The 23,085-nt window shown below is 42.6% G+C and overlaps 1 protein-coding gene and 1 pseudogene across 6 annotated transcripts in view; both read left to right on the plus strand.

The window, feature by feature from the left end:
* LOC125463155 (protein TASOR 2-like) overlaps nt 1-23,085 on the plus strand; it is a 109,731-nt gene that overhangs the window by 20,047 nt on the left and 66,599 nt on the right. For 5 of the 6 annotated variants that reach the window (XR_009447202.1, XM_048553985.2, XM_048553986.2 and 2 more), the window contains exons 3-9: nt 2,292-2,387; nt 3,057-3,129; nt 7,209-7,300; nt 8,381-8,518; nt 12,140-12,267; nt 12,387-12,406; nt 15,625-15,721. Coding sequence is in view for 5 of the 6 variants with exons in the window: in XM_048553985.2 (XP_048409942.2) it covers nt 2,292-2,387; nt 3,057-3,129; nt 7,209-7,300; nt 8,381-8,518; nt 12,140-12,267; nt 12,387-12,406; nt 15,625-15,721 (644 nt within the window). In the remaining variant the exon portion in view is untranslated. The remainder of the gene's footprint in view (nt 1-2,291; nt 2,388-3,056; nt 3,130-7,208; nt 7,301-8,380; nt 8,519-12,139; nt 12,268-12,386; nt 12,407-15,624; nt 15,722-23,085) is intronic. The other variant, XM_048553984.2, reaches the window with a different exon arrangement.
* LOC125463156 (chitinase domain-containing protein 1-like) lies at nt 3,413-6,918 on the plus strand (annotated as a pseudogene).

Raw genomic sequence — 23,085 nt, forward strand, 5'->3', positions numbered from 1 at the left:
CTCATCGCGCGCATCTCTCTCTCTAGCTCTCATCTCTCTCTCTCGCGCGCTCTCTCTCTCTCGCGCTCTCTCTCTCTCGCTCTCTCTCTGCGCGCGCTCTCTCTCTCGCGCGCTCTCTCTCTCTCTCTCTCGCGCGCTCTCTCTCTCTCTCTCTCTCTCTCTCTCTCTCGCGCGCTCTCTCTTCTCTCGCTCTCTCTCGCGCGCTCTCTCTCTCTCGCTCTCTCTCGCGCGCTCTCTCTCTCTCTCTCTCTCTCTCGCTCGCTCTCCTCTCTCTCGCTCTCTCTCTCTCTCTCTCGCGCGCTCTCTCTCTCTCTCCTCGCGCGCTCTCTCTCTCTCGCTCTCTCTCGCTCTCTCGCGCGCTCTCTCTCTCTCGCTCTCTCGCGCGCTCGCTCTCTCTCTCTCTCTCTCTCTCTCTCTCTCTCTCTCGCGCTCTCTCTCGCGCTCTCTCTCGCGCGCGCTCTCGCGCTCTCTCTCGCGCGCGCTCTCTCTCTCTCTCGCGCGCTCTCTCTCTCTCTGTCTCTCTCTCTCGCGCGCTCTCTCTCTCTGTCTCTCTCTCACGCGCGCGCTCTCTCTGTCTCTCTCTCACACGCGCGCGCTCTCTCTGTCTCTCTCTCACGCGCGCGCTCTCTCTGTCTCTCTCTCACTGCGCGCGCTCTCTCTGTCTCTCTCACGCGCGCGCTCTCTCTGTCTCTCTCTCACCGCGCGCGCTCTCTCTGTCTCTCTCTCACTGCGCGCTCTCTCTCTCTGTCTCTCTCTCTGTCTCTCTCTCTGTCTCTCTCTCTGTCTCTCTCTCTGTCTCTCTCTCTGTCTCTCTCTCTGTCTCTCATCTCACGCTCTCTCTCTGTCTCTCTCTCACGCGCGCTCTCTCTCTCTGTCTCTCTCTCTGTCTCTCTCTCTGTCTCTCTCTCTGTCTCTCTCTCTGTCTCTCTCTCTGTCTCTCTCTCTGTCTCTCTCTCGCGCGCTCTCTCTCGCGCGCGCTCTCTCTCTCGCGCGCGCTCTCTCTCTCCGCGCGCGCTCTCTCTCTCCGCGCGCGCTCTCTCTCTCCGCGCGCGCTCTCTCTCCGTGCGCGCGCTCTCTCTCTCTCTCTCTCTCTCTCTCTCTCTCTCTCTCTCGCGCGCTCTCTCTCTCTCTCTCTCTCTCTCTCTCTCTCTCTCTCTCTCTCTCTCTCTCTCTCTCGCGCGCGCGCGCGCTCTCTCTCTCTCGCGCGCTCTCCATCCTCTTGCCTTTCCCGTTTGCCCCAAAACCTCTCCCCTTCTCTATCACTCCCCCTGCAGCCTCTCCTTCTCTCTCCCATTCCTCTCTGGTTCCTCCCAGTCACCCCCTATGTTTCCCATCACTCCCAGACTAAAAGGATGCTGGGTCTGGTGCAGACCTCCCCTCCCCACCTCCACAATATGATATGCACTGATGATATCGCCACATGATTGGTGCATACACAGATGCTGTCTGTAGTCTGTCCTCTCATGGCCACTTGACTCTATGAGATGCACCTGTGCGTGTGTGGCAGCCATATTGCAGTCTGGATAATCACTGCATTATTGTCTGTCCTTAATTGCCCTTGAGAAGCTGGGGCAATCTGCCTTCTAAAACTTGGGTTGTAGGGTCAACTGTATAGCTCTGAGGAAGTTCCAAGATTTTGGTCCAGTGATAGTGAAGGAATGACAATATCAGAATGGTAAAATGGGTGAATTTCCATTGCATCTGCTCCCTTGACCTTCTATGTGATGAAGTTTATGGATTTAGAATGTGATATCAAATGTAGTTTGATCATTTTCTGTAATACATCTTGTATATACTGATGCAATTGTGCTGATGTGGAAGGAGCGCGGGCTGCTTTGCCTAGGATGGTGTTAAATTTCTTGAATTGTTGGAGCTGCAGTAATACAGACAAGTGGAAACTGTTCCATCTCATTCCTGACTTGTACCTTGGCGGATGTTTTGGGGGTAGCCTGGAGATGAGTTACGTGATCTGGTATCAAATTGGACTTTCTAACGTGCATGTTTGGGTTGAGATTCAGAATGTCTCAATCAGCATTCTTTATTCTGGTTGGTTTATGAAGTACACAGTTGTTCGCCCTGTTCACACGAGCTGCAGGATGCCGAGCTATTTTTGCACCTTTTTAATGCTGTCTTTGTATAGGCAAGTTCAGTACAAGAATGAGCTTTGTTTGCTGATGGCGGAATCTGGCCCAAACCCTAATTAGCATGTGATTCTGCCTTCTGCTTCATGTGGCAGTGTTTTATGTTTGTCAAACCCAAATTGTTCTTTTGGAATTCTGTATTTGTTGCAGTACAATGCTTGTCGGTCGGATCTAGAGGCGAAAGGTTACAACCAAGAGGAACTTGCTGAATCCTTTGCTTTCTTACTGTTCGAAACAGAAGATCAGGTAGGAATGGAAAGTGATATTGGGGAAAAAAGTGGAAATATTTTGATGTTGTATTACTCAAAGGTATTTCTTATACTTTTGAAAATATACAGGATTGGGAGGTTTTCTGTTGAAACAAACCACTATCATAGTTTAGAGACAACAAGATGCAGAGCTGGATGAACATAGCAGACCAAGCAGCATCAGGGGAGCAAGAAGGCTGACATTTCGGGCCTAGACCCTTGAAAGTTCTGGATGCGAAATGTCAGCCCCCTTCCTGCTCCTCTGATGCTGCTTGGTCTGCTATGTTCATTCAGCTCTGCACCTTGTTATCTCAGATTCTCCAGCATCTGCAGTTCCTGCTATCTCTGAAACTATCATAGTCTATGAAAAAACCAGCTGGCTTCATAAACCACGACAACAAATTTTATCCAAACTGAGAACATTGTTGCTGTCTAACTCATTTTTGAATATCTGACACAAACTGTGTTTCTAGATTTGCAAATGTAAATTATTGGGATGGTCTGGGAAAGACGGGGTGAAGGGGTTTTCAGAGCCAGGCCTTTGAAGAAGAGCTGTCAAGTATTCCAAGTAATGTTCCAGGGTTTGTCCAAACCTAATTACTATAACTGTTTTGATTTTGGTGTTTCTTGCTGTCAGTGTTTCTCCATTTTTATTTTATTGTTGCAGGCAAAAACCGTCTGTGAAGAAGGATTGAAGGTTGGGAGCAGTAACATTACAACTCTAGGAGATCCACTGAAGGGTAAATTTTCTTATATACATTCATTGAATGGATTATGGTGCCTGTTCTAATTCTCAAAGTAAATATACTTGCTGCCTGCGAATCAGTTGGCCTTCCTTAGATTATTTTAGTTATGTGAATTTGTTTAAAAAAAAAGCATGTTATTCGGAAACCATGTTCAGCATTAGATTTGTACTGCAACATGATACTTGCCTTTGGCTGTAGAGTTAGGATTTGCACAAGCACAATAGATTTGTTTAATTATTAAGCTTGTTCCTGAAACCTTACTGTTGCCGCTAACGCAATGTATCCTGCTGTGCAAATGTCTGAATGCATATCTCAGTTGGGTGTGTCAGCTTGTAAGTAATTCATTAATTTTGGTTTATTTAAAAGTCTTGCACACTGTTCAATGGACATGTTGTTCAGAGTTCCCATTTTTGAGCAGATGGAATGTTTAGTTACTGAGCTTCTCTGTTGGATTTCTCCCGGGAAAAGTATCTGCAAGTTGACATTGGGCATCTTTTCAGATTATTTCTGCAGATATTGGGAACAAAGTATAAAGGTATTTGGCTGGAGGCAACAGAAAATATGTTCCTTTTAGTTTTAGCTGCCTCTCCTTGTGTCTGTAGCATCTGCTCTGCCAGATTGATGTGGTCTGCCTTTATGACTGGGAGCTCCTCCCTTTCAGATAAATGCACAGAAACTTCACTTCAGAAGTAATTTTCAAGTGAACCAGTGCAAATGTATCACATTTGCTTGAACAAAGTGCCAGGAAATGACATTGCCAATTCAATTCCTGAATCAGACTGTTAAGGGGAGAGTTCTGCAAAGGCATGTGTGCAGCTGGAGAATTGCTTGCAGAAGCGTATAGGTTGGTTAATTGGAGTTATGGCATTGCAGCCTTATTACTGACTTGCAAGTGGGAGCAAGGAATTACACCTGTAGCATGGGTCAAATTTCTACATGACATTTGCATCCTTAACTGGGAAGACCAGCCCCGTGCAGCCAATGGGGACTGAAAGGTCAGCTTTAGAATTTGATTTTCTCCCCACAGAAATGAAGAGAAAATGACTGGAGCACCTGATGTGTGGATTTGTTGGGTGTGTAACTGTGAGAGTGGACAGGAGAATTGTGAACCATACCAGCCTTAGCGTATGGCTGAAACTATAGAAAGCCATATCAGTTTTACATCCAGAAACTGGCTCCGAGTTCATTATTTAGAAATAAGGTTCATTGTTTAATTCCCTTGTATCCCAGTCATGGTTGTGCATTGACCACTGGATTCAGTGAAAAAAATTGTCCTTTGGTTTCACTCTACTATATACCGTAACTGGTTTAAAATTTCATGAATTTGCTTGCAGTTTGGGCTGTTTTGTTTTCCAGTGGACAAGTTGTTGTCATTATTTCTAAACATTCTCTTGCGAGGAAGCTGGATATTTCAATCTCTTAATATCCCAGAGTTTTGCGTGGATTGTTGATCTAGTTAAACTTAATGTGTTATCAGTTTTCATTGAGATTATTAGGTGATGTCGAAGCCGTCTTCAGTGCTGTAAATACAGTGCATGGTAGAACGTATGTATTATTTGTGTTTTTTTTAAACCTTTTTGTTTGTCATAAACTTTTCTGTAATCCTGATGATGGAAATAGATGTCATAGGTTACACAGTTGTGCAACCTGATCCCTTAATGACACTTGACATGCAGTAACTTTCTGAGAAATCTATTAGAAACTTTATTAGCGAGCCTATGACAAATGGTGCAGAAAGTAGCCAACTTTGGGACAGAAGTAGTAAAACTGATCAAAATGCCTCTAATGAAATAATGGTCAAAAACAAGTCAAATATTATATATGAACCAGCTTGCCTGTCAAACCGCCCTCCAACAATCTTATAATGATAGGTGTATTATGACGAGACATATAAGCTCATCCCCGCCTCCCTAATCTGTCCTTCCTCCCACCTATACCCTTCTCCCACCTCAAGCCCCACCCCCATCTCCTACCTACTAAACTCATCCCGCTGCCTTGACCTGTCAGTCCTCCCAGGACTGATGTATCTCCTTCCCACCTCCCCACCTAGATTCACCTTTACTGGCTCCATCCCCGCCCTTTTGACCGGTCTGTCTCCTCTCCTATCGTCTCCTCTATCCATCTTCTATCTACCTTTCCCTCTCTCCATCTTCTATCTGCTTTCCCTCTCTCCCTATTTATTTCAGAACCCCCTTCTCCTCCCCCATTTGTGAAGAAGGGTCTAGGCCCGAAATGTCAACTTTCCGGCTCCTCTGATGCTGCTTGGCCTGCTGTGTTCATCCAGCTCTACACCGTGTTACCCCATATCACATCCTATTTTCCCCAACTGTGTAAACATGCAAAGGAAGTGGAAAAACTGGGCCAATAAATGGGGGAGGAAAACATTTCAGGAAAATATCTTTCTAACTCCCTCGGACCATTGAAACCAGACTTGGAGGCTGTGGAGACCGAGAGCTGGCTCTCTGTGAGCTCCTGAGCTCTGCCATTGAGCTCAAATGAGGATCTGCAGCCTGCACTGTGTGGGATAAAGTCACACGTTGGGAATTTTCCCCAGAATGGTGTCACGGTCCCGTTAAAGATGGTGTATGGGCTATCAAATCCTGAGGGCCAATAAGAAAGAAGCGGCAGGAAGTAATGGAAGGCTAAATAAGGTGGATCATGTGCCAAAATGTAGCCTCCCTCTCTCACCTCTTGAAATGTGAAATAATCATGGTCTGTGCTGCGGAGCAGTTGCTGGGGTGTTGAGTTGACCCACGGAACCAGTGGCCAACAGCATGACCTTTCTGGGATTTGGCCTAGCCTGTTCCCATGGGGGCTCAAAACCTGGCATGTGTGTAGCTTTGAAGACGCTAGCAAATGATGTGATGTGATGTCTACTTCGGTTGGGAACTGACCCAGTTCCCTCTTGATGGCGATGCAGAGAATCAGCACCCAGACCACCAGCAGGACTGGACAGCTGTAGCACATGGCATCTCACATTGAAATCCTCAAAAACCATAAATTGAAAAAACAACCCCAAAGAACTGTGGAGACCAAGGCTGAATGAAGAATGTGAAGGCAGTGTTCGAAGCAGTCTGTTTTGTTCCTTGAGTTTTACTCAGCGCCAAGATATATTGTGACATTTTAACAGCGAGGATAAAATTGAAGAGTTGTCAGAAGTGTCAGTGCAGACTGCAAAGGCTGAGGACTTTGGCTTTGTATGGGAGGTATGGAGTCAGTTTGGTGGTCAGAAATGCAAGAAACTCGTTCATGTGATCCACCACTTGTCCAAGGCCATGCCTGAATCCAAGCTGAAAGTTGTGTTGGTGATTCCCTGAGCCATCTCCCCTGGAACCAATCAGCCTAGAATGTTTGGGAAGCAGGATTTTCAACAGCTGGCCAATGTTGTGGATGGATTCAGCCTCATGACCTATAACTGTTCAAATGCACAATGACCTGGCCCCAGAGCCCCCAGCCCCTGTGTTCAGAAGTTGGATCCAGATGCAACCTGCAGAAATAACATTCTTTAGGGACTGGATTTCTATGGGATGGGCTAATGTATCCTGGGAGGAGCAGCAGGGCCCACTATAGGACACATACATTTAGATTCTGAAAGACTACGTGCAAAGCTGCAATGGGATGAGCAATTTACCGAGCATTACATCAATTATAAGAGGGACCAGAGAGGGAAACATGTTTTACCTAGTATGCCAAGCATGGTTGGAACTGGCAGAAGAGTTGGGCACAGGGATATGTATCTGGAAACTAGGCCAGGGGCTGGACTATTTCTATGACTTGCTATAAACAGGAGGAAATGCCATCGGCTGCTTCGTTTCTGAATAAACACCAGCCTTCAGGCATTTCAGAGGCGCCCAGTTGTCTGAGAAATGGAGAGTTTTTCCAACATCCAGTCTGTCCGCCTCCGAGAGAGGTTTAATATCTGATCTCCTTCGCCTCTTCACTACACAATGCTAATCTTGTAGGGAGCAATTTTAAAGTTTGAGGAACTAACCCGTGAGTTTTTGTGAAGGATTTTGAGTTTGAACATTTACTGACGTTTTCAACTATTTTCACTTTTTCTTCTTATCCAACAGGAGTTTATCTCTGTAAATATTCAGACTTCCTTCATCCCAAGCCATGGTACCATGGAAAGTGTGGCTTTATTGCAATTTTTAAAATAATTAAGGTAAGGTAAAAGAAAGCATTATGATTGTATTTTAACTTGTTCTGCTCATGTTAATCAAAAGAAGTTGTCGTTTTGAAGTTCTGTAACCCGATCAAATTAAAACTTATGCTTTTCTTTCCTGTTGTACAAAATAAATCTCTCTGCTACTATGGTCAGCAGTGCTACACAACTCACGTCATGCTTTGGCGTGTTTTCAACTCTGAGTTGCTTTACTGTATTAAGCCCATCTAATATCATGCACAAAGCTGGAAAGCTTGGAAAATGATACCTCTGTTTCACCCGCTGGTATAATAGGATGAGTTTCTTTTGTGGCTCAGACTTCACCAGCTGTCTGTTATTCCTTTAACATTGCCCCCTCAGTGAGATTGTGTGTTATATGTAACAGATGCTTCCTCGTTGGCTGCACCCTTCTGGATGTACAGATCAAGATTGGTCATGTGGAAATAGTTCTTGTAATCATAACTGTAACATGAAACCGTCTTCCTTCATGATGTTCTGTTGTAATCTGTACAAGATCCATTACCCCATTTCGTCAGTTATTCTTACAGTTTAAAGACAAACCTTCTTCTTTCTTGAATGCACCCAAACGTTTCAAGTATTGCTCACTGCATCCTGTGTTTATACTATGCAATGCTGTCATATTCAAGCACACCAACTTCAAGTTGTTGTATGAATCAATGCAGGTTGATTTAAGCAACAGTGCCCCTATTGAGTGTGACTGGTCAGACATTGGGCTGTATGGTGCAGTTGTAATATTAGCCTGACAGTGTGTCAGTTTTATGGTGCGAGTTATATTACAATTCAGCCTTTATACTGTAATAAACAACCATGTTCAAAATACAGAATAACCTTAGTACTTGTTTGCTTGGTTGCCTGGAGGCTAGAGTGAAGTTTGACGATATTCACTTGTGGATTTTGGCTGTGTTTCTTCAATCCCTTTGCACAGTAATAAATGATTGAATAATCATGTTGCCTGTGTTTGAAGGATTGCATTAAGTAACATTAAGAATTACCTTCTACTTTTCTTTCTACGTGTTCCTATTTGAGAGTGTTGCCAATTCTGTTTTGTTCATTTGACAGGGTAGAGTGAAGTCTATGATTGAAAATTACACAGCGGATTTGACTGAGCCATCTGCTGGTTACAACTGCCACGTTTCCATAAACAGTGATACGGTTTCTTCCATAACAAGTCATTTTCAAGCTTTTGAGCTGACACAGGTGAAGTAACGTCTTTTGCATTTGTGCAGTCTTTGTTTAACAGGCACTATTCCCTTTTGGTTGATGCTCAGATGAGAGTTTCTTTTTAGAAATTATTATTTTTTTCCTCTGATCTTTCATGGGGTGAAGGCATTGTTGCAAGCCCCCAACTTTCCTTGAACCGAATAGCTTGCCTGGCCATTTGCAGGGGCAGTTAAGAGTCCACACATTGCTGTGGGTCTGGAGTCTCATGTCAGCCAGACTGGGTAAGCATGGCAGATTTTATTTCTTTAAGGATCTCCGAGAACTGGATGGGTTTTTTACTATAATTGTTGATAGCATCACGTTTGCCATTTTTGAGACCAGTTTTATATTCTAGGTTGTACAAGTGGAATTTAAATTCCATGAGTGGTATTTGAACCCATGGTCCCCATGAAGTGATTTGTAACCTCAGCACCTTTTTGAGACTATTCCAGATCAGGCGGAATACTCATTCATGCCTTAGGTTGAAAAGAACAGGCCTTGCAGATGTTTGAATGGGTCTGAAGAATTGATTTTACTCAGCTTGAAGGAAAGGAACCAGTTGAAGAAATTAGCGCCCTCCACAGAGAGCCTCTGTCGTTTACATCAGCCATATTGTAACCACCTGGATATTATAGAGGTCCAACCAAGTTTCCTCAACAATACTCTATTTCACCTCTACTGAGCAGCATACAGAGATTGGTTCTTGAGTTTAGATACAGAAGGCTGAATGAGACAATTTATCTTCTAAACTATATAAACATTTATTAACAAACTAGATGGTTCGATGAGAATGTCATTTGCAGTATTAAAGTTTCTCGAAAAAGTGTGGATAACTTTGTTTCTAATTAGGAAGTGTAAGTCTCAATGGCCTGGATATTCAAATGGCCAGGTAGTCATTGGAGCAGCACAGACTGGAGTTATGCAGCAGAACTGTGTGCAATCCTAGATACAGCAGACTCCGTTGGAATTGCCGAAGAAGCTGAAGATGGATATCCTCTGCATCTGGAACCCTTTGAAAAGAAAACCCTTCACATTGCCCCCACTACTACCAGCGTAACCCCATACTCCCAGAAATTGAATCCTGCTGGCCCCATATTCAACACCATTTCCCCCCCACAACCTCCACGACTTATTCTAAGTGCTCTAACCTCCGCTGGCCCACTTGGCACCTGCACCCTTAACCAACAGCCACGCTAACCCCATACTTCCCTTACGTAGGAACTGTCAAAATGTCTGACTGCACTGCTGGATGTTTAAATCTCTGAACATGGCACACTGATTACTGCAAAAAGGTTTGTGGTTTGATGTCCCACAACTACCTCACACTGAAGGAGAACTGTGTTGATTTGAGCTACACTCTGCATCTCTTAAGGACCTAGGAGCAGAATTCCCCACTGAAAATGTGGAGATTCATACTAATGTATTGCAAAAATGAATAGAGTGGTGATCCAACTGTGAATATCTGGGATACTCAATCCCAGAGCTGTTTCTTGCGACCATGTTTGGGCGCCCAATCCCAGAATTGGGAAGACGTGATGTAGCTACAAATGTTTTCTTAGTTACTACAGTCTCACCATGCACAAACTGAGGATAACCCTACGTCACCCTGTCAACTAAATTCAGGAAACCGAGTTCCAAATTTTCAGAGACAATTGTGCAGCAAGGAAATAACTGCTATCTAGTGTGACACCACGGCTTAATAGTTAGCATTGCTGCCTCACAGTGCCAGGGACCACAGTTCAATTCCACCCTTTGGTGACTGTCTGTGTGGACATCCTCCCTGTGTCCATGTAGGTTTTCTCCCACAGTCCAAAGATGCGCAGGTTAGTGGATTGGTCATGGGAAATTCAGGGTTAGGATAGGGAGGTGAGTCTGGGTGGGATGCTGTTTGGAGCGGTCAATGTGGCCTTGATGGGCTGAATGGCCTGCTCCCACACTAGGGATTCTATGATCTGCATCTCTCTGTATGCTTATTAGCTCAAAAGGTATGACTAGCGTGTATGTTCTTATGTTTCCTACTGGTTTAGCTTTTTTAATGGAATAAATATTGGAATCACACAATGAATTTTGAGATTCCTTGGATTTACTCTCTGGTTAAGGTACTGCTAGTGTGGCAATGATAGGTTTCCCCCCTTAGTCCATATACAGGTACATAGAAGATAGAACATAGAAAATTACAGCACAGTACAGGCCCTTCGGCCCTCGATGTTGTGCCGACCTGTCGTACCGATCTCAAGCCCATCTAACCTACACTATTCCATGTACGTCCATATGCTTATCCAATGACGATTTAAATGTACCTAAAGTTGACGAATCTACTACCGTTGCAGGCAAAGCATTCCATTCCCTTACTACACTCTGAGTAAAGAAACTACCTCTGACATCTGTCCTATATCTTTCACCCCTCAATTTAAAGCTGTGCCCCCTCGTGCTCGCCGTCACCATCCTAGGAAAAAGGCTCTCCCTATCCACCCTATCTAACCCTCTGATTATTTTATATGTTGCAATTAAGTCACCTCTCAACTTTCTTCTCTCTAATGAAAACAGCCTCAAGTCCCTCAGCTTTTCCTCGTAAGACCTTCCCTCCATACCAGGCAACATCCTAGTAAATCTCCTCTGCACCCTTTCCAAAGCTTCCACATCCTTCTTATAAGGTATTTTGCTAAACTCTGAGCCATTCTATTTGGGAATTTAAATAATAAGTTCTTTAAATATTGGTGGATAGCTTGTATACCTCTCTATTATAATATTCTGGGTTGCATGGCATAAGTGGCCATGGGGAGCTCTGACTGAGCCCTCCCAGTCTACTAGTTGGCATACTAGCTGCTGCTCCCACTCTAAAATACAGGCCTCCACCTTCCAACTCTCACATATCCCCTTGAGGGTTTGCAGTCATCCTCCAGTCTCGGATGGAGTCACATTGGGAAGAGGTTTCCATGATTTCCAAAGGCAAGTTCCTGCTTTTCAGAACACTACCTTGTATTAGAAGATGCAAAATAGTGTGCTACTGGGCAATCAGAAACAAAAACAGAAATTGCTGGAAAAGCTCAGCAGGTCTGGCAACATCTGCGGAGAGAAATCAGAGTTGATGTTTTGGGTTCAGTTCTGAGGAAGGATCACTGGACATACAGATATACTTAGTCTTGTGCTTCATTGCTAGCAATGCCAATGTTCACTGACCTGTGAAATTCTACAGATCCTCCCTTGCACACTATGCCAACAAAGCTGCAAAATCCAGATTAGAGCTAGTCACTCATTTACATCGTGGTAGCATGCAGAGGATAAGAATATTACAAATATAAAAACAAGGCCATGCAGATTAAAGACAAATTCACCACAGGTAGAATAATGGAAAGATCAACCTTCTGACAGCAGGAGAAGGATTTTACTGAGGATGGGTTCCTCCTTCACCGCAGACACTAAGGTCGGTTCAGCCCTCACCTCTTCCTGAATCTTAGAGTCGGCATTTTCTCCATGCCCCTGAACCCCTCTCATCTGACTTGGCCATGTTTTAGTTTTCCTTACCTTGTGTATTTCTGTTTTGTTCCTGCAGAGGCTTTGCAGTTATTTTGATGTATTTGTTCTGCTGTTGACCAGTTTGATTTCTCTTTATTCCAGTATTATGTGTATGAGTTTGGACAGTGTGGTGTTCTCCAGCGCCCTCGACAGATTTACCCTTTCTCAATTGTAGCATTTCAATACTCTGACGACAAATGTGTGATGGTAGAGTCAGTGAAGACTGAGCTGTAAGTTGCGTTTCTGACCCTTCAACATCATGCTATTTTTTGTTTTACCATCTACTGATGATTGTTAAAACTTATCTGATGGCATCTAATTGTTTCTTTCTCACTTTTCTCCTGCACAGTTTCATTCCTGAAATTCAAGGTAAACTCAACTTGGTGATAAGATTTGATGGGTTTCTTCATTTTGGAAGTGCACTACATAAAAGCAAAATGTTTCAGTTATTTAATTTTAGTTAGTAGTGGAATCAAGGACTCGTGGGGAGAAAGCTAGGAAACTGGAGTTGAGGATCAGATCAGCCATGGTCTAATTGAATAACAGAGCAGACTGGCATACTCAGCCCCTGCAACTTATAAAGTCATCAAGTCATAGAGTTGTACAGCATGGAAGCAGGCTGTTCTGTCCAACTCATCCATGCTGACCAGATATCCTAACTGATCTAGTCCCATTGGCCATCATTTGGCCCATATCACTATAAATCCTCCCTATTCATGTACTTAAAAAGATGCCTTTTAAATGCTGTAATTGTCCCTGCCTCCACCACTTCCTTTGGTTGCTTGTTAGAATGTATCACATGGCCAGCACATTTTATGATTTTTACTTTTAATTCTAATATCAGTGATCTGACGTAAGGAAGCCTGTGTATGACATCGATTGGCTTAAGAGTAAATGGATTTTTAAATTTTGTAATATTTTGTAACATTGTGTGTATTTTTGTTTCAATGACCCATTAAACATCAAAGAGTGATGTGAGAGTAAGATCAACAGCTGATTTTGTCAGTTCCTCCTAATTCAGAATGGCTGAAGGGATTAGGAGTGGCAAACTGGTTTTAAAAATATAGTTCCAAGAGAGGAAACTGAGTACGAGTTAGAGGGGCTTTTCATGAGCAGGTGGCAGTGTCTGTGGCATTCTGGCTCAGAACTGCTCTAGCTCCCGTACATCAGTTATGGAGAGATCTGACAAAAAGCAGTGACACTAAAATTTGTAGAAAAGCAACAGTAAAATAAGAAGTGCAGTAATTCTGAGGAACAAAAGAAGCAGCAAGAGGACACAGGGGGTGGCAGTCGAAAAAGAGCCCAGTTGAATTCAGTACATCTAAATGTGAGGTGGCACCTTGATGGTTATACAAATCAAAAGTAAATTGTTCTACGTTGAAAGAGGGAGATTTGGGAGAGATGAGAAAATGAATGTGAGAATTCACCTTGACAAGTGGAAAGATGTTTGTTTTGGGGAAAAATAACAAAATTCTGACAGTGAATTAGAGTTTTTTTGTTGATTTTGATAAATATGTTTCAAGTGGTGAAGACATAGCTCATACACTTTTATAAGATATAGGGGGCAGAATTAGGCCATTCGGCCCATGAATTCAGCTCCTCCATTCGAAAATGGCTGATATGCTCCTTACCCCCATTTTCCTGCCTTGTCCCCATAACTCTTCAAAAAAAACCTACTACCAATTTGTCTTAACTCCTCCTTAAATTTACTCACTGACCTAGCATCCACTGCACTTTGGGGTAATGAATTCTAAAGATTCACAGCCCTTTGGGAGAAATAGTTTCTCTTCAATTCTGTTTTATATTTGCTACCTGTTATCCTAAGTCTATGACACCTTGTCTGAGAATACCCCACAAGAAGAAGCATCTGCTCCACATCTATTTTATCTACACTTTTTATCATCTTGAATATACCTCAATTTGATCTCTCCTCATGCTTCTAAATTCCAGAGAGTACGGGCCTAAACTGTTCAATCTCTCTTCGTATTACAAGCCCCTCATCTCTGGGATCAGTCGAGTGAACCTCTTCTGAAATGCCTTCAATGCCACCACATCCTTCTTCAAATAAGGGGACAATACTCCAGGTATGGTCTCACCAATGTCTTGTACAGTTGCAACAATACTTCCTTACCTTCATATTCTATTCCTTTAGCTGTAAAAGCCAACATTCCATTCTTTTTATTATCTGCTGCACCTGCATTCTAGTTTTCTGTGACTCATGAACAAGGACACCCAGATCCCTACGCACCAGAGCACCCTGAATCTCTCCCCATTTAGATAATAGGTCACATTCCTATTTTTCTGACCAAAATGCATGACCTCACACTTATCCACATTAAACTCATCTGCCACATTTTGGCTCAGTCTCCTATCTACATCCATTTGTTAGGTTCTTATTTCCTCATTGCAGTTGACTGTCCCACCTATTTTAGTGTCATCTGCAAATTTGGCTACAGAGTCTTCAATCCCTGTATCCAAGTTGTTAATGTAGATTGTAAAATAGCTGGGGTCCAAGGATCAAACCTTGTGGCACTCTTGAGTTCCTTCTTGCCATCCAGAGAAAAACCCATTTATCTCGAATCTGTCTTCTGTCCATCAGCTGGTCACCTATCCAAGCTAATAAATTACACCAATCCCATATGATCCAGCCTTGTGAATTAACTTTTTTGTGTGGCGCCTTATTAACTGAGACAAGAGAGCATCTTCTATGGTTGATGGGCCTAAATGCAAGAGTAATTCTTTATCTTTAGGATTTAATGGAAGAAATTTAGAACAGAGAATAGAGGACATATTTTACGATAGAGGTTTGCCTATTAAGGAAATCAGAGGAATTTCTTGTCTCACAGTTGTTAATCTTTGGAATTCTCTATTCTAGGGACCTGTGGAGGGTGGTCATCGAATAAATTCAAGGCTGAAATAGACAGGTGTTTGAACTATGGGGAAATCTAGGATTATGGGCAACAGGCAGGAAAGTTAAACTGAGATCATGATCAGGTCAGCCTCAATTTCATCGTAGGCTTGAGAGGGCTGAATACTCTACTCCTGCTCTGATATTTCATGTTTTTATATGGAAATATTTTAGAGAAAGGGTGTGGAACATGGTCAGATGTTGATAATTGAAGCAGAGGTCTTAACTAATTTAAAGAATAGGCCAGACGGTTTAAAGGAAAAACAGGGATAATGACACAGTGAGAACAAGGTATGCGCACAGAATTTAAGTATTTCTCATGTATGATGTAAAACCAGCATGGACTCGTTGGACCAAAAGCCTGTTCCCACATTATACTTTCAATGTAATCTTTTCATTTGTTTATAAATATTCCTAAATATTCTAGCAGTAAATTTCTGCTCTGCTGTGTTATATACTTAGTTTTAATTATTTTCAATTTTTGAAATTCTAGAACAAAAAGCATTTGAGTTATTGGGCTAGACCAAATATCCTTTCCCTGTGTTTTTGTTTCTACCATTCTTTTGGCTATCTGGACTATTCAAGGAGTGTGATACATAAGTGGATGACCTGTTTATATGAAGTTATGTTTTACAAGACTCCTTGTTGGTTTTAATCTTAACACTTCATATTTTGGCAGTGGAGTACTATCCTTGGAAAGGACAACTTACCAACAGAGGCAAAGTGATCAGTGTAGCTCTGAAATCAAATGGCAGTCCATTGTTGCCAGTCGTTTTGTAAGTCTGCCCTTTTAATATGTTGTCAATCCCTCCCTAAGTCTCTACCCCCACTCTCCTCCAGGGCAGTTCTTAAAACATGCCTCTGCCTTAGTGTCATCTTGCATGGCTTCCACATTAATTTTGATTGTATTCCCATGAAGTAATTTTGGGATTCTACTACGTTATAAACTCTACATAAATGCATATTGTTATATTTGTCCATCTATTATGATTAAGTGTACAATATAATGATGGGGAGAAAACTTGGGTTTGTTTTTAATGGGCACATTGCTATCAGAATTCATACTGGATACATGAACCGGTTCTAATCACCTTACGCTAAATAAAAACCTTTTGGCCATGAGGTACGGGCAAATTTATCTCCTGGCTTTGCAGAGCCACTGTGTAAATAGTTGCCTAGGAATACTGTATTAATAAACTTCTGCTTATAGGACACCTCCAGAAGTCTTTTATTTTTGTCCCTGATGTGTTATGTACTTTTTCCCCTATCCCCCCTTCAAAAATAGATGGTTTTGAGATGTGGACGTTGCCAACAGGGAAAGTGCTCATTGCTGATCCCTAATTGCCCTCGAGGTGATGACCCCTTTGCTTGAACTGCTGCAGACCATGTTATGTCGGCACATCCGCAGCGTTTTATTTTTCTTTATCAGTTTGATATAACTGAGTGACCTGCCAAGCCATTTTTAAAATATTCTTTCGTAGGATGTGGGCATTACTGGCAAGGTCAGCATTTGTAGCCTGTCCATAATTGCTCTTGAACTGACTTGTTTGTGACATCACTTGGGAGGGCTTTTAAGAGTCACCTGCATTACAATGGTTTTGGAGTCACATGTAGGCCAGGCCAGGTTCCTTGCCTAATAGGAATTTATACACTAGAAAGCTGTTTACAACAATCGATGAAAGTTTAAGTTTCACGGTCACTATGACTGAGACTAGCTTTGTATTCCAGATTCGTTAATTGAATTTAAATTCCACTGACTGCTGTTTTAGGATTTGAACCCATGGTCACAAAGCCTTAGCCTGGGTTTCAGTATTATGATGTTGTGACCATTACACTGTCTCCCCTTTCAGTGGGTGGTGCTATAGATTTGGAATCACATGCAGACCAGACCAGGACACAAGACTTCCTCTCCTAATAGACATTAGTGAACCAGATGGGTTTTTCATGAGGAAATCTGGAATAAAAAGCTAGTCTCTCATCATTAGTTGAATTTAACTTCCCCAGCTGTCATGGTGGGATATGTTCACCAAAGCATTAGCTCTGGTCTCTGGATATCCAGATTGTAGCAACATTTCTAGTCCATATTGATATTAATAGTGTATTGTAAAAGTACTGGTCTACAGTAACATTATCAGTCTATAATAATATTAACAGTATATGGTAACATTACCAGACCATAGTAACGTCAGCAGCCTGTAGTAACATTACCGAACTATTATAACATTACTGGTCCTTAATAGCATTAACAATGTATATAGAACATAGAACATTACAGCACAGTACAGGCCTTTCGGCCCTCGATGTTGTGCCGACCTGTCATGCCGTTCTCAAGCCCATCTAACCTACACTATTCCATGTACGTCCATATGCTTGTCCAATGACAACTTAAATGTACCCAAAGTTGGCGAATCTACTACTGTTGCAGGCAAAGCATTCCATTCCCTTACTACTCTCTGAGTAAAGACACTACCTCTGACATCTGTCCTATGTCTTTCACCCCTCAATTTAAAGCTATGCCCCCTCGTGCTCGCCGTCACCATCCTAGGAAAAAGGCTCTCCCTATCCACCCTATCTAACCCTCTGATTATTTTATATGTTTCAATTAAGTCACCTCTCAACCTTCTCTCTAATGAAAACAGCCTCAAGTCCCTTAGCCTATCCTCGTAATACCTTCCCTCCATACCAGACAACACCCTAGTAAATCTCCTCTGCACCCTTTCCAAAGCTTCCGCATCCTTCTTATAATGCGGTGACCAGAACTACACAATACTCCAAGTGCGGCCGCACCAGAGTTTTGTACAGCTTCACCATAACCTCTTGGTTCCGGAACTCGATCCCTCTATTAATAAAAGCTAAAACGCTGTATGCCTTCTTAACAGCCCTGTCAATCTGGGTGGCAACTTTCAAGGATCTGTGTACATGGACACCGAGATCTCTCTGCTCATCTACACTACTAAGAATCTTACCATTAGCCCTGTACTTTGCCTTCCGGTTACTCCTACCAAAGTGCATCACCTCACACTTGTCTGCATTAAACTCCATTTGCCACCTCTCAGCCCAGCTCTGCAGCTTATCTATGTCTCTCTGCAACCTATAGCATCCTTCGTCACTATCCACAACTCCACCAACCTTAGTGTCGTCTGCAAATTTACTAACCCATCCTTCTACGCCCTCATCCAGGTCACTTATAAAAATGACAAACAGCAGTGGACCCAACACCGACCCTTCCGGTACACCACTAGTAACTGGTCTCCAGGATGAACATTTCCCATCAACTACCACCCTCTGTCTTCTTTCAGCAAGCCAATTTCTGATCCAAACTGCTTTATCTCCCACAATTCCATTCCTCCGCATTTTGTACAATAGCCTATTGTGGGGAACCTTATCGAACGCCTTGCTGAAATCCATATACACCCCATCAACCGGTTTACTCTCATCTGCCTGTTTGGTCACCTTCTCAAAGAACTCAATAAGGTTTGTGAGGCACGACCTTCCCATCACACAACTGTGCTGACTATCCCTAATCAATTTATTCTTTTCTAGATGATTATAAATCCTATCCCTTATAACCTTTTCCAACACTTTACCAACATCTGAGGTAAGGCTCACTGGTCTATAATTACCAGGGTTGTCTCTACTCCCCTTTTTGAACAGGGGAACCACATTTGCTATCCTCCAGTCATCTGGCACTATTCCTGTAGACAATGACGAGTTAAAGATCAATGCCAAAGGCTCGTCAATCTCCTCCCTGGCTTCCCAGAGGATCCGAGGATAAATCCCATCCGGCCCAGGGGACTTATCTATCTTCACCCTCTGAAGGATTTCTAATACCTCTTCCTTGTGAACCTCAATCCCACCTAGTCCAATAGCCTGTATCTCAGTATTCACCTCGACAACATTGTCGTTTTCTGGAGTGAATACTGTTGAAAAATATTGATTTAGCACTTCCCCTATCTCATCTGACTCCACACACAACTTCCCACTACTATCCTTGATTGGGCCTAATCTTACTTTCGTCATTCTTTTATTCCTTAAATACCTATAGAAAGCCTTAGGGTTTACCCTGATCCTATCCGCCAACAACTTCTCATGTCTCCTCCTGGCTCTTCTGAGCTCCCTCTTTAGGTCTTTCCTGGCTACCTCGTAGCCCTCAAGTGCTCTAACTGAGCCTTCACATCTCATCCTAACATTACAAGTCTGTATTGATAATAACAGTGTATAGTAACATTACTGGTCTACACTAACATTACCGGTTTACACTGACATTGCCAGTCTACAGTAAAATTACCAGTCAATAGAAATATTTGCCATCTACAGTAAAATTACCAATGTGCTACTTTCTCCTTGGAATTTTCTTGACCATTCCAAGTAGCTAAATTCCCAGGTGGAATTTCACTTTCTTGCTTTTGCTTCCCAAACAATGTTTCGCTGAAGCGCTGTTTGGTTATTATGAGGTATCTTCCTAATTGGGGAGACAGCAGGAAATTAGTCAAGTCCTGTGTTGAACTGGTTGACATTTCAGATCCATTGAACAATGCTGTAAAAATGTTTGAATTGCAATTCAGCATTAGTTTGTGCACTATGGCTTGGCTAATCATGCAGCTGTGCTGAATGTGGCAGTACACGAAAGCAGGATGTCAGGAGAAGGTTGTAAATGGAATTATTGTTTCCAGAGTGACCATCACAACTGTTTCTAGCAATTCCTTCAAACTCTGACTTGGTGCTTGATTACTACTGTTTTGTCTGATATTCATTAGATCATTAACTAGTTCTTAAAATATATGTTTTTCTGTTTGTAGACATTGCTGGCTTGGCCAGTATTTACTGCCCATCCCTTACTAACCTTGGGGACACGGTGGTGAATGGTCTCCTTCAACCGCTGCAGTCCTTGCTGTGGGCACCCCCATAATGTTAGGGTAGAGGTTCTAGGATTTTGACTGAGTGGCAGTGAAGGACCAGTCCATATGCCAGGATGGTGCGTGGTTTGCAGAAGAACTTGCAGGTGGTTAATGTTTAAATGCATCTGCTGCCCTTGTTATAAAATCATTGAATTTTGCAGTACAGAAGGAGGCCATTTGATTCACTTTGTCTGTATCAACTCCCAGAACAGCTACTTAGGTTGTCCCACTCTCCTTTTCTATCTCCATTGCTCTCTAAGTTCATCACATTCAAATGTGTATCCATCAGCTGTCTATAGTAACATTACCAGACTATTATAACATTTATCCGTCTTTAATAGTTGAGATAGCAAGAACTGTAGATGCTGGAGTCAGAGGTAACAAGGTGTGGAGCTGGATGAACACAGCAGGTCCGGCAGCATGAGAAGAACAGTAAAGTTGACATTTTGGGTCAGATCCTTCCTCAGAAATCTTCAGAAATTTCTGAAGAAGGATCCCGACCCAAGATTCCTCCAGCTCCACACTTTTTGTTACAGTCTGTAGTAATGTTATTTGAAACCTCCTATGGAATCAGCCTCCACCACATTTCCAAATCCTGACAACTCTGAGTAAAGAAGTTTCTCGTCATCTCACCCTCTTGTTGGCAATCTTTAAATTGTGATCCCTAGTCACTGACAACTAGTTGAAACAGAAGATCCTTCTTTACCCTGTCAAAATTATTCATAATTTTCTCCGCTTCAAGGAGAATAGCTCAATTTCTCTATTCTCTTCCTGTTTCTAAAACCTCTCATTCCTGATATCATTTGGGTGTATCTCCTTTGCTCTCTCCAGGGCTCCTTCCTGAAATAATAGAACACAACACTGAAGTAACATCACTGCTTTTCTATTCTATGACTCTGTTTATAAACCCAAGGACCCTATAAGCCTTATTAATAACCATTTCAGCTTGCCTGGCCACCTTCAGAGAATCATGTATGTGAACCCTGAGGTCCCTCTGCTCTTGTACTCACCTCAAAGTTAAACCATTGAGCCTGTATTGTCTCTCCATGTTTCTTCTACCAAAATGCATTATCTCACATTTCTCTGCATTAAAATTAATTTGCCAGGTGTCTGCCCATTTTGGCCAACTTGTCAAATGTCCCTCTGAAGCTGTTCAGCATCATCTTTACAATTCACGGTTCTCCTGAGCTTAGTACTATCTGCAAAATTAGAGATTTTTCTCTCAATACCTATCTCCTAATTGTTTATATAAATCAGAAGAGGCAAGGCTTCCAAAGCTGATCCATGGGAAAAACCACTTTCAACTCATCTCCAGTCTGAGAAATGCCATTCTATACCTACCCTTTGTTTCTTTATATTTTAGCCAACTTCTAATCTCTGCTGCCTAGGACCCATCAATCCCAAACAATTCTAAGCTGCCACATGGCACCCTATGAAATGTTTAATAAAGTCCAAATATACAAAATTCACAGCACTACCCTCATCCACTGCCTGTGTCACCTCGTCAAAAAACTCAATTAAATTTGTCAGACGTGATCTGTCCTTGACAAAGACTTGTTGACAGTCTTTTTCTCAAAATGCATTTTATTCTGTGTTATGGCCTCACTCCGTTTTCCTACAACTGATGTCAAGCTGACAGGCCTATAGTTTCCCTTTCTGTTCTAACAGTCACTGGACCTGCTTTGTCTCCACAGCTGCCAGATCTGCTGAGATTTTCCAGCAATTTCATGATTTTGTTTCAGATTTCCAGCATCCGCAGTTCTTGCAGTCTTTTTTTCTGTTGTTTCCTGTGTTATCCTTTGCTCCCTTTTTAAACAATGGCATCACGTTTGCAATCCTCCATTCCCCCAGGACTTGATTGTAGAGATCATGGGCATGGAAGGTGCTGTTGAAGGAGATGGATGATCCTGACCCCAGAATGTCAGTTACACAAATAACTGCACAGAGGCCAGGATCCTATCACCAAGTCATCTTTTAGTTACACAGCACAGTATATGGACTCTGACCACCTAGCTCAGAGCCAGTCCTTCGAGTGAGGAAGGTCTGTGAATCTTCTGTCAGCCAAACTGTCTCAGGTTAACAATCTCAATCAAGGATCTCATTGTCAGAGATCCACCTGGCCTTTGTTCCAATGACCTACAGTTACGAAGAGAGATAACTGCATTGGTAGTGACCCTGTTGCCATATGAATTGAAGCTCTTCCTATGTCATTTTGGGAGAGGTTTTTGGAGCTTCTGCATTGAGTCCTGTAGGTATTGAACATGCAACGTGCTGCAAGGATATCAGTATTGCTGGGACCAATGCATGCTCAGTCCCTGTATGTGTGTAGTCTCAGCTATCAAACTCACAGCCTCCTGACACTATGCCACAATGTGGAGGATTGCTAAATTAGTGTGCAAAAGGTTATTCTGATCAATGATAGTAATAGGACACAATGAAGAGTTAATTGAAATTTACAGACATCTTTGTACATGTGGATTTTTTTTCTACATACATCTTTTGATTCTGATTTTTTGTAAGTGTCCATTTCTGAAAGAATATTTAAATATGTTATGAGGCTTGAGCATTGAAATTAATGCTGGCATTTGAGTGCTGTACTTTGCTGTCAGAGGTGCCCTTGTTTGGTTGAGACATTTAAACAAGGATCCTGTTCCGTATTGGGTGGGCAGAAAAGATCCCATGGTGATATGGTATCCCCAGTTAACATAACTGAAAGTTATGGTCGTAACCGCATTACTTGTTGCCTTGCTCCAATTGTACAGGACATAAGCCAGACCACACCTATGAAACTGCAGTTTAAAAGTCTGTAGCGGGAGGACTCATAACCTATAGAATTCAAATAGGACTAGAAATTGTGTACACAGGAAGGGTTTTCTGGATTACAAAGGAGTCCAGAACCAGGAATCACAGTCTAAGGATATGGGCTAAGCCATTTTGGACTGAGATGAGGAGAAATTGCTTCACCCAGAGAGTGTTGAGCCTGTGGAATTTGTGCTACAGAATGCATTCGAGGCCAAAACATTCATAGTTTTTAAAGAGGAGTTAGATACTATTCTTCAGACTAAAGGGATCAAAGAGTATGGGGAGAAGGTGGGAACAGGGTTCGGAGTGGAATGATCAGCCATGATCATGTTGAATGGCAGAGCAGGTTCAAAGCGCTGAATAGCTTTGTGCTCCTGTTTTCTCTGTTTCTGTACTTGTTAAGGAAGTTTGCTATATGCAAATTTCTGCATTTTCTGCAG

The sequence above is a fragment of the Stegostoma tigrinum genome, chromosome 25 (assembly GCF_030684315.1).
Source record: "Stegostoma tigrinum isolate sSteTig4 chromosome 25, sSteTig4.hap1, whole genome shotgun sequence".
Classification (NCBI taxonomy): domain Eukaryota; kingdom Metazoa; phylum Chordata; class Chondrichthyes; order Orectolobiformes; family Stegostomatidae; genus Stegostoma; species Stegostoma tigrinum.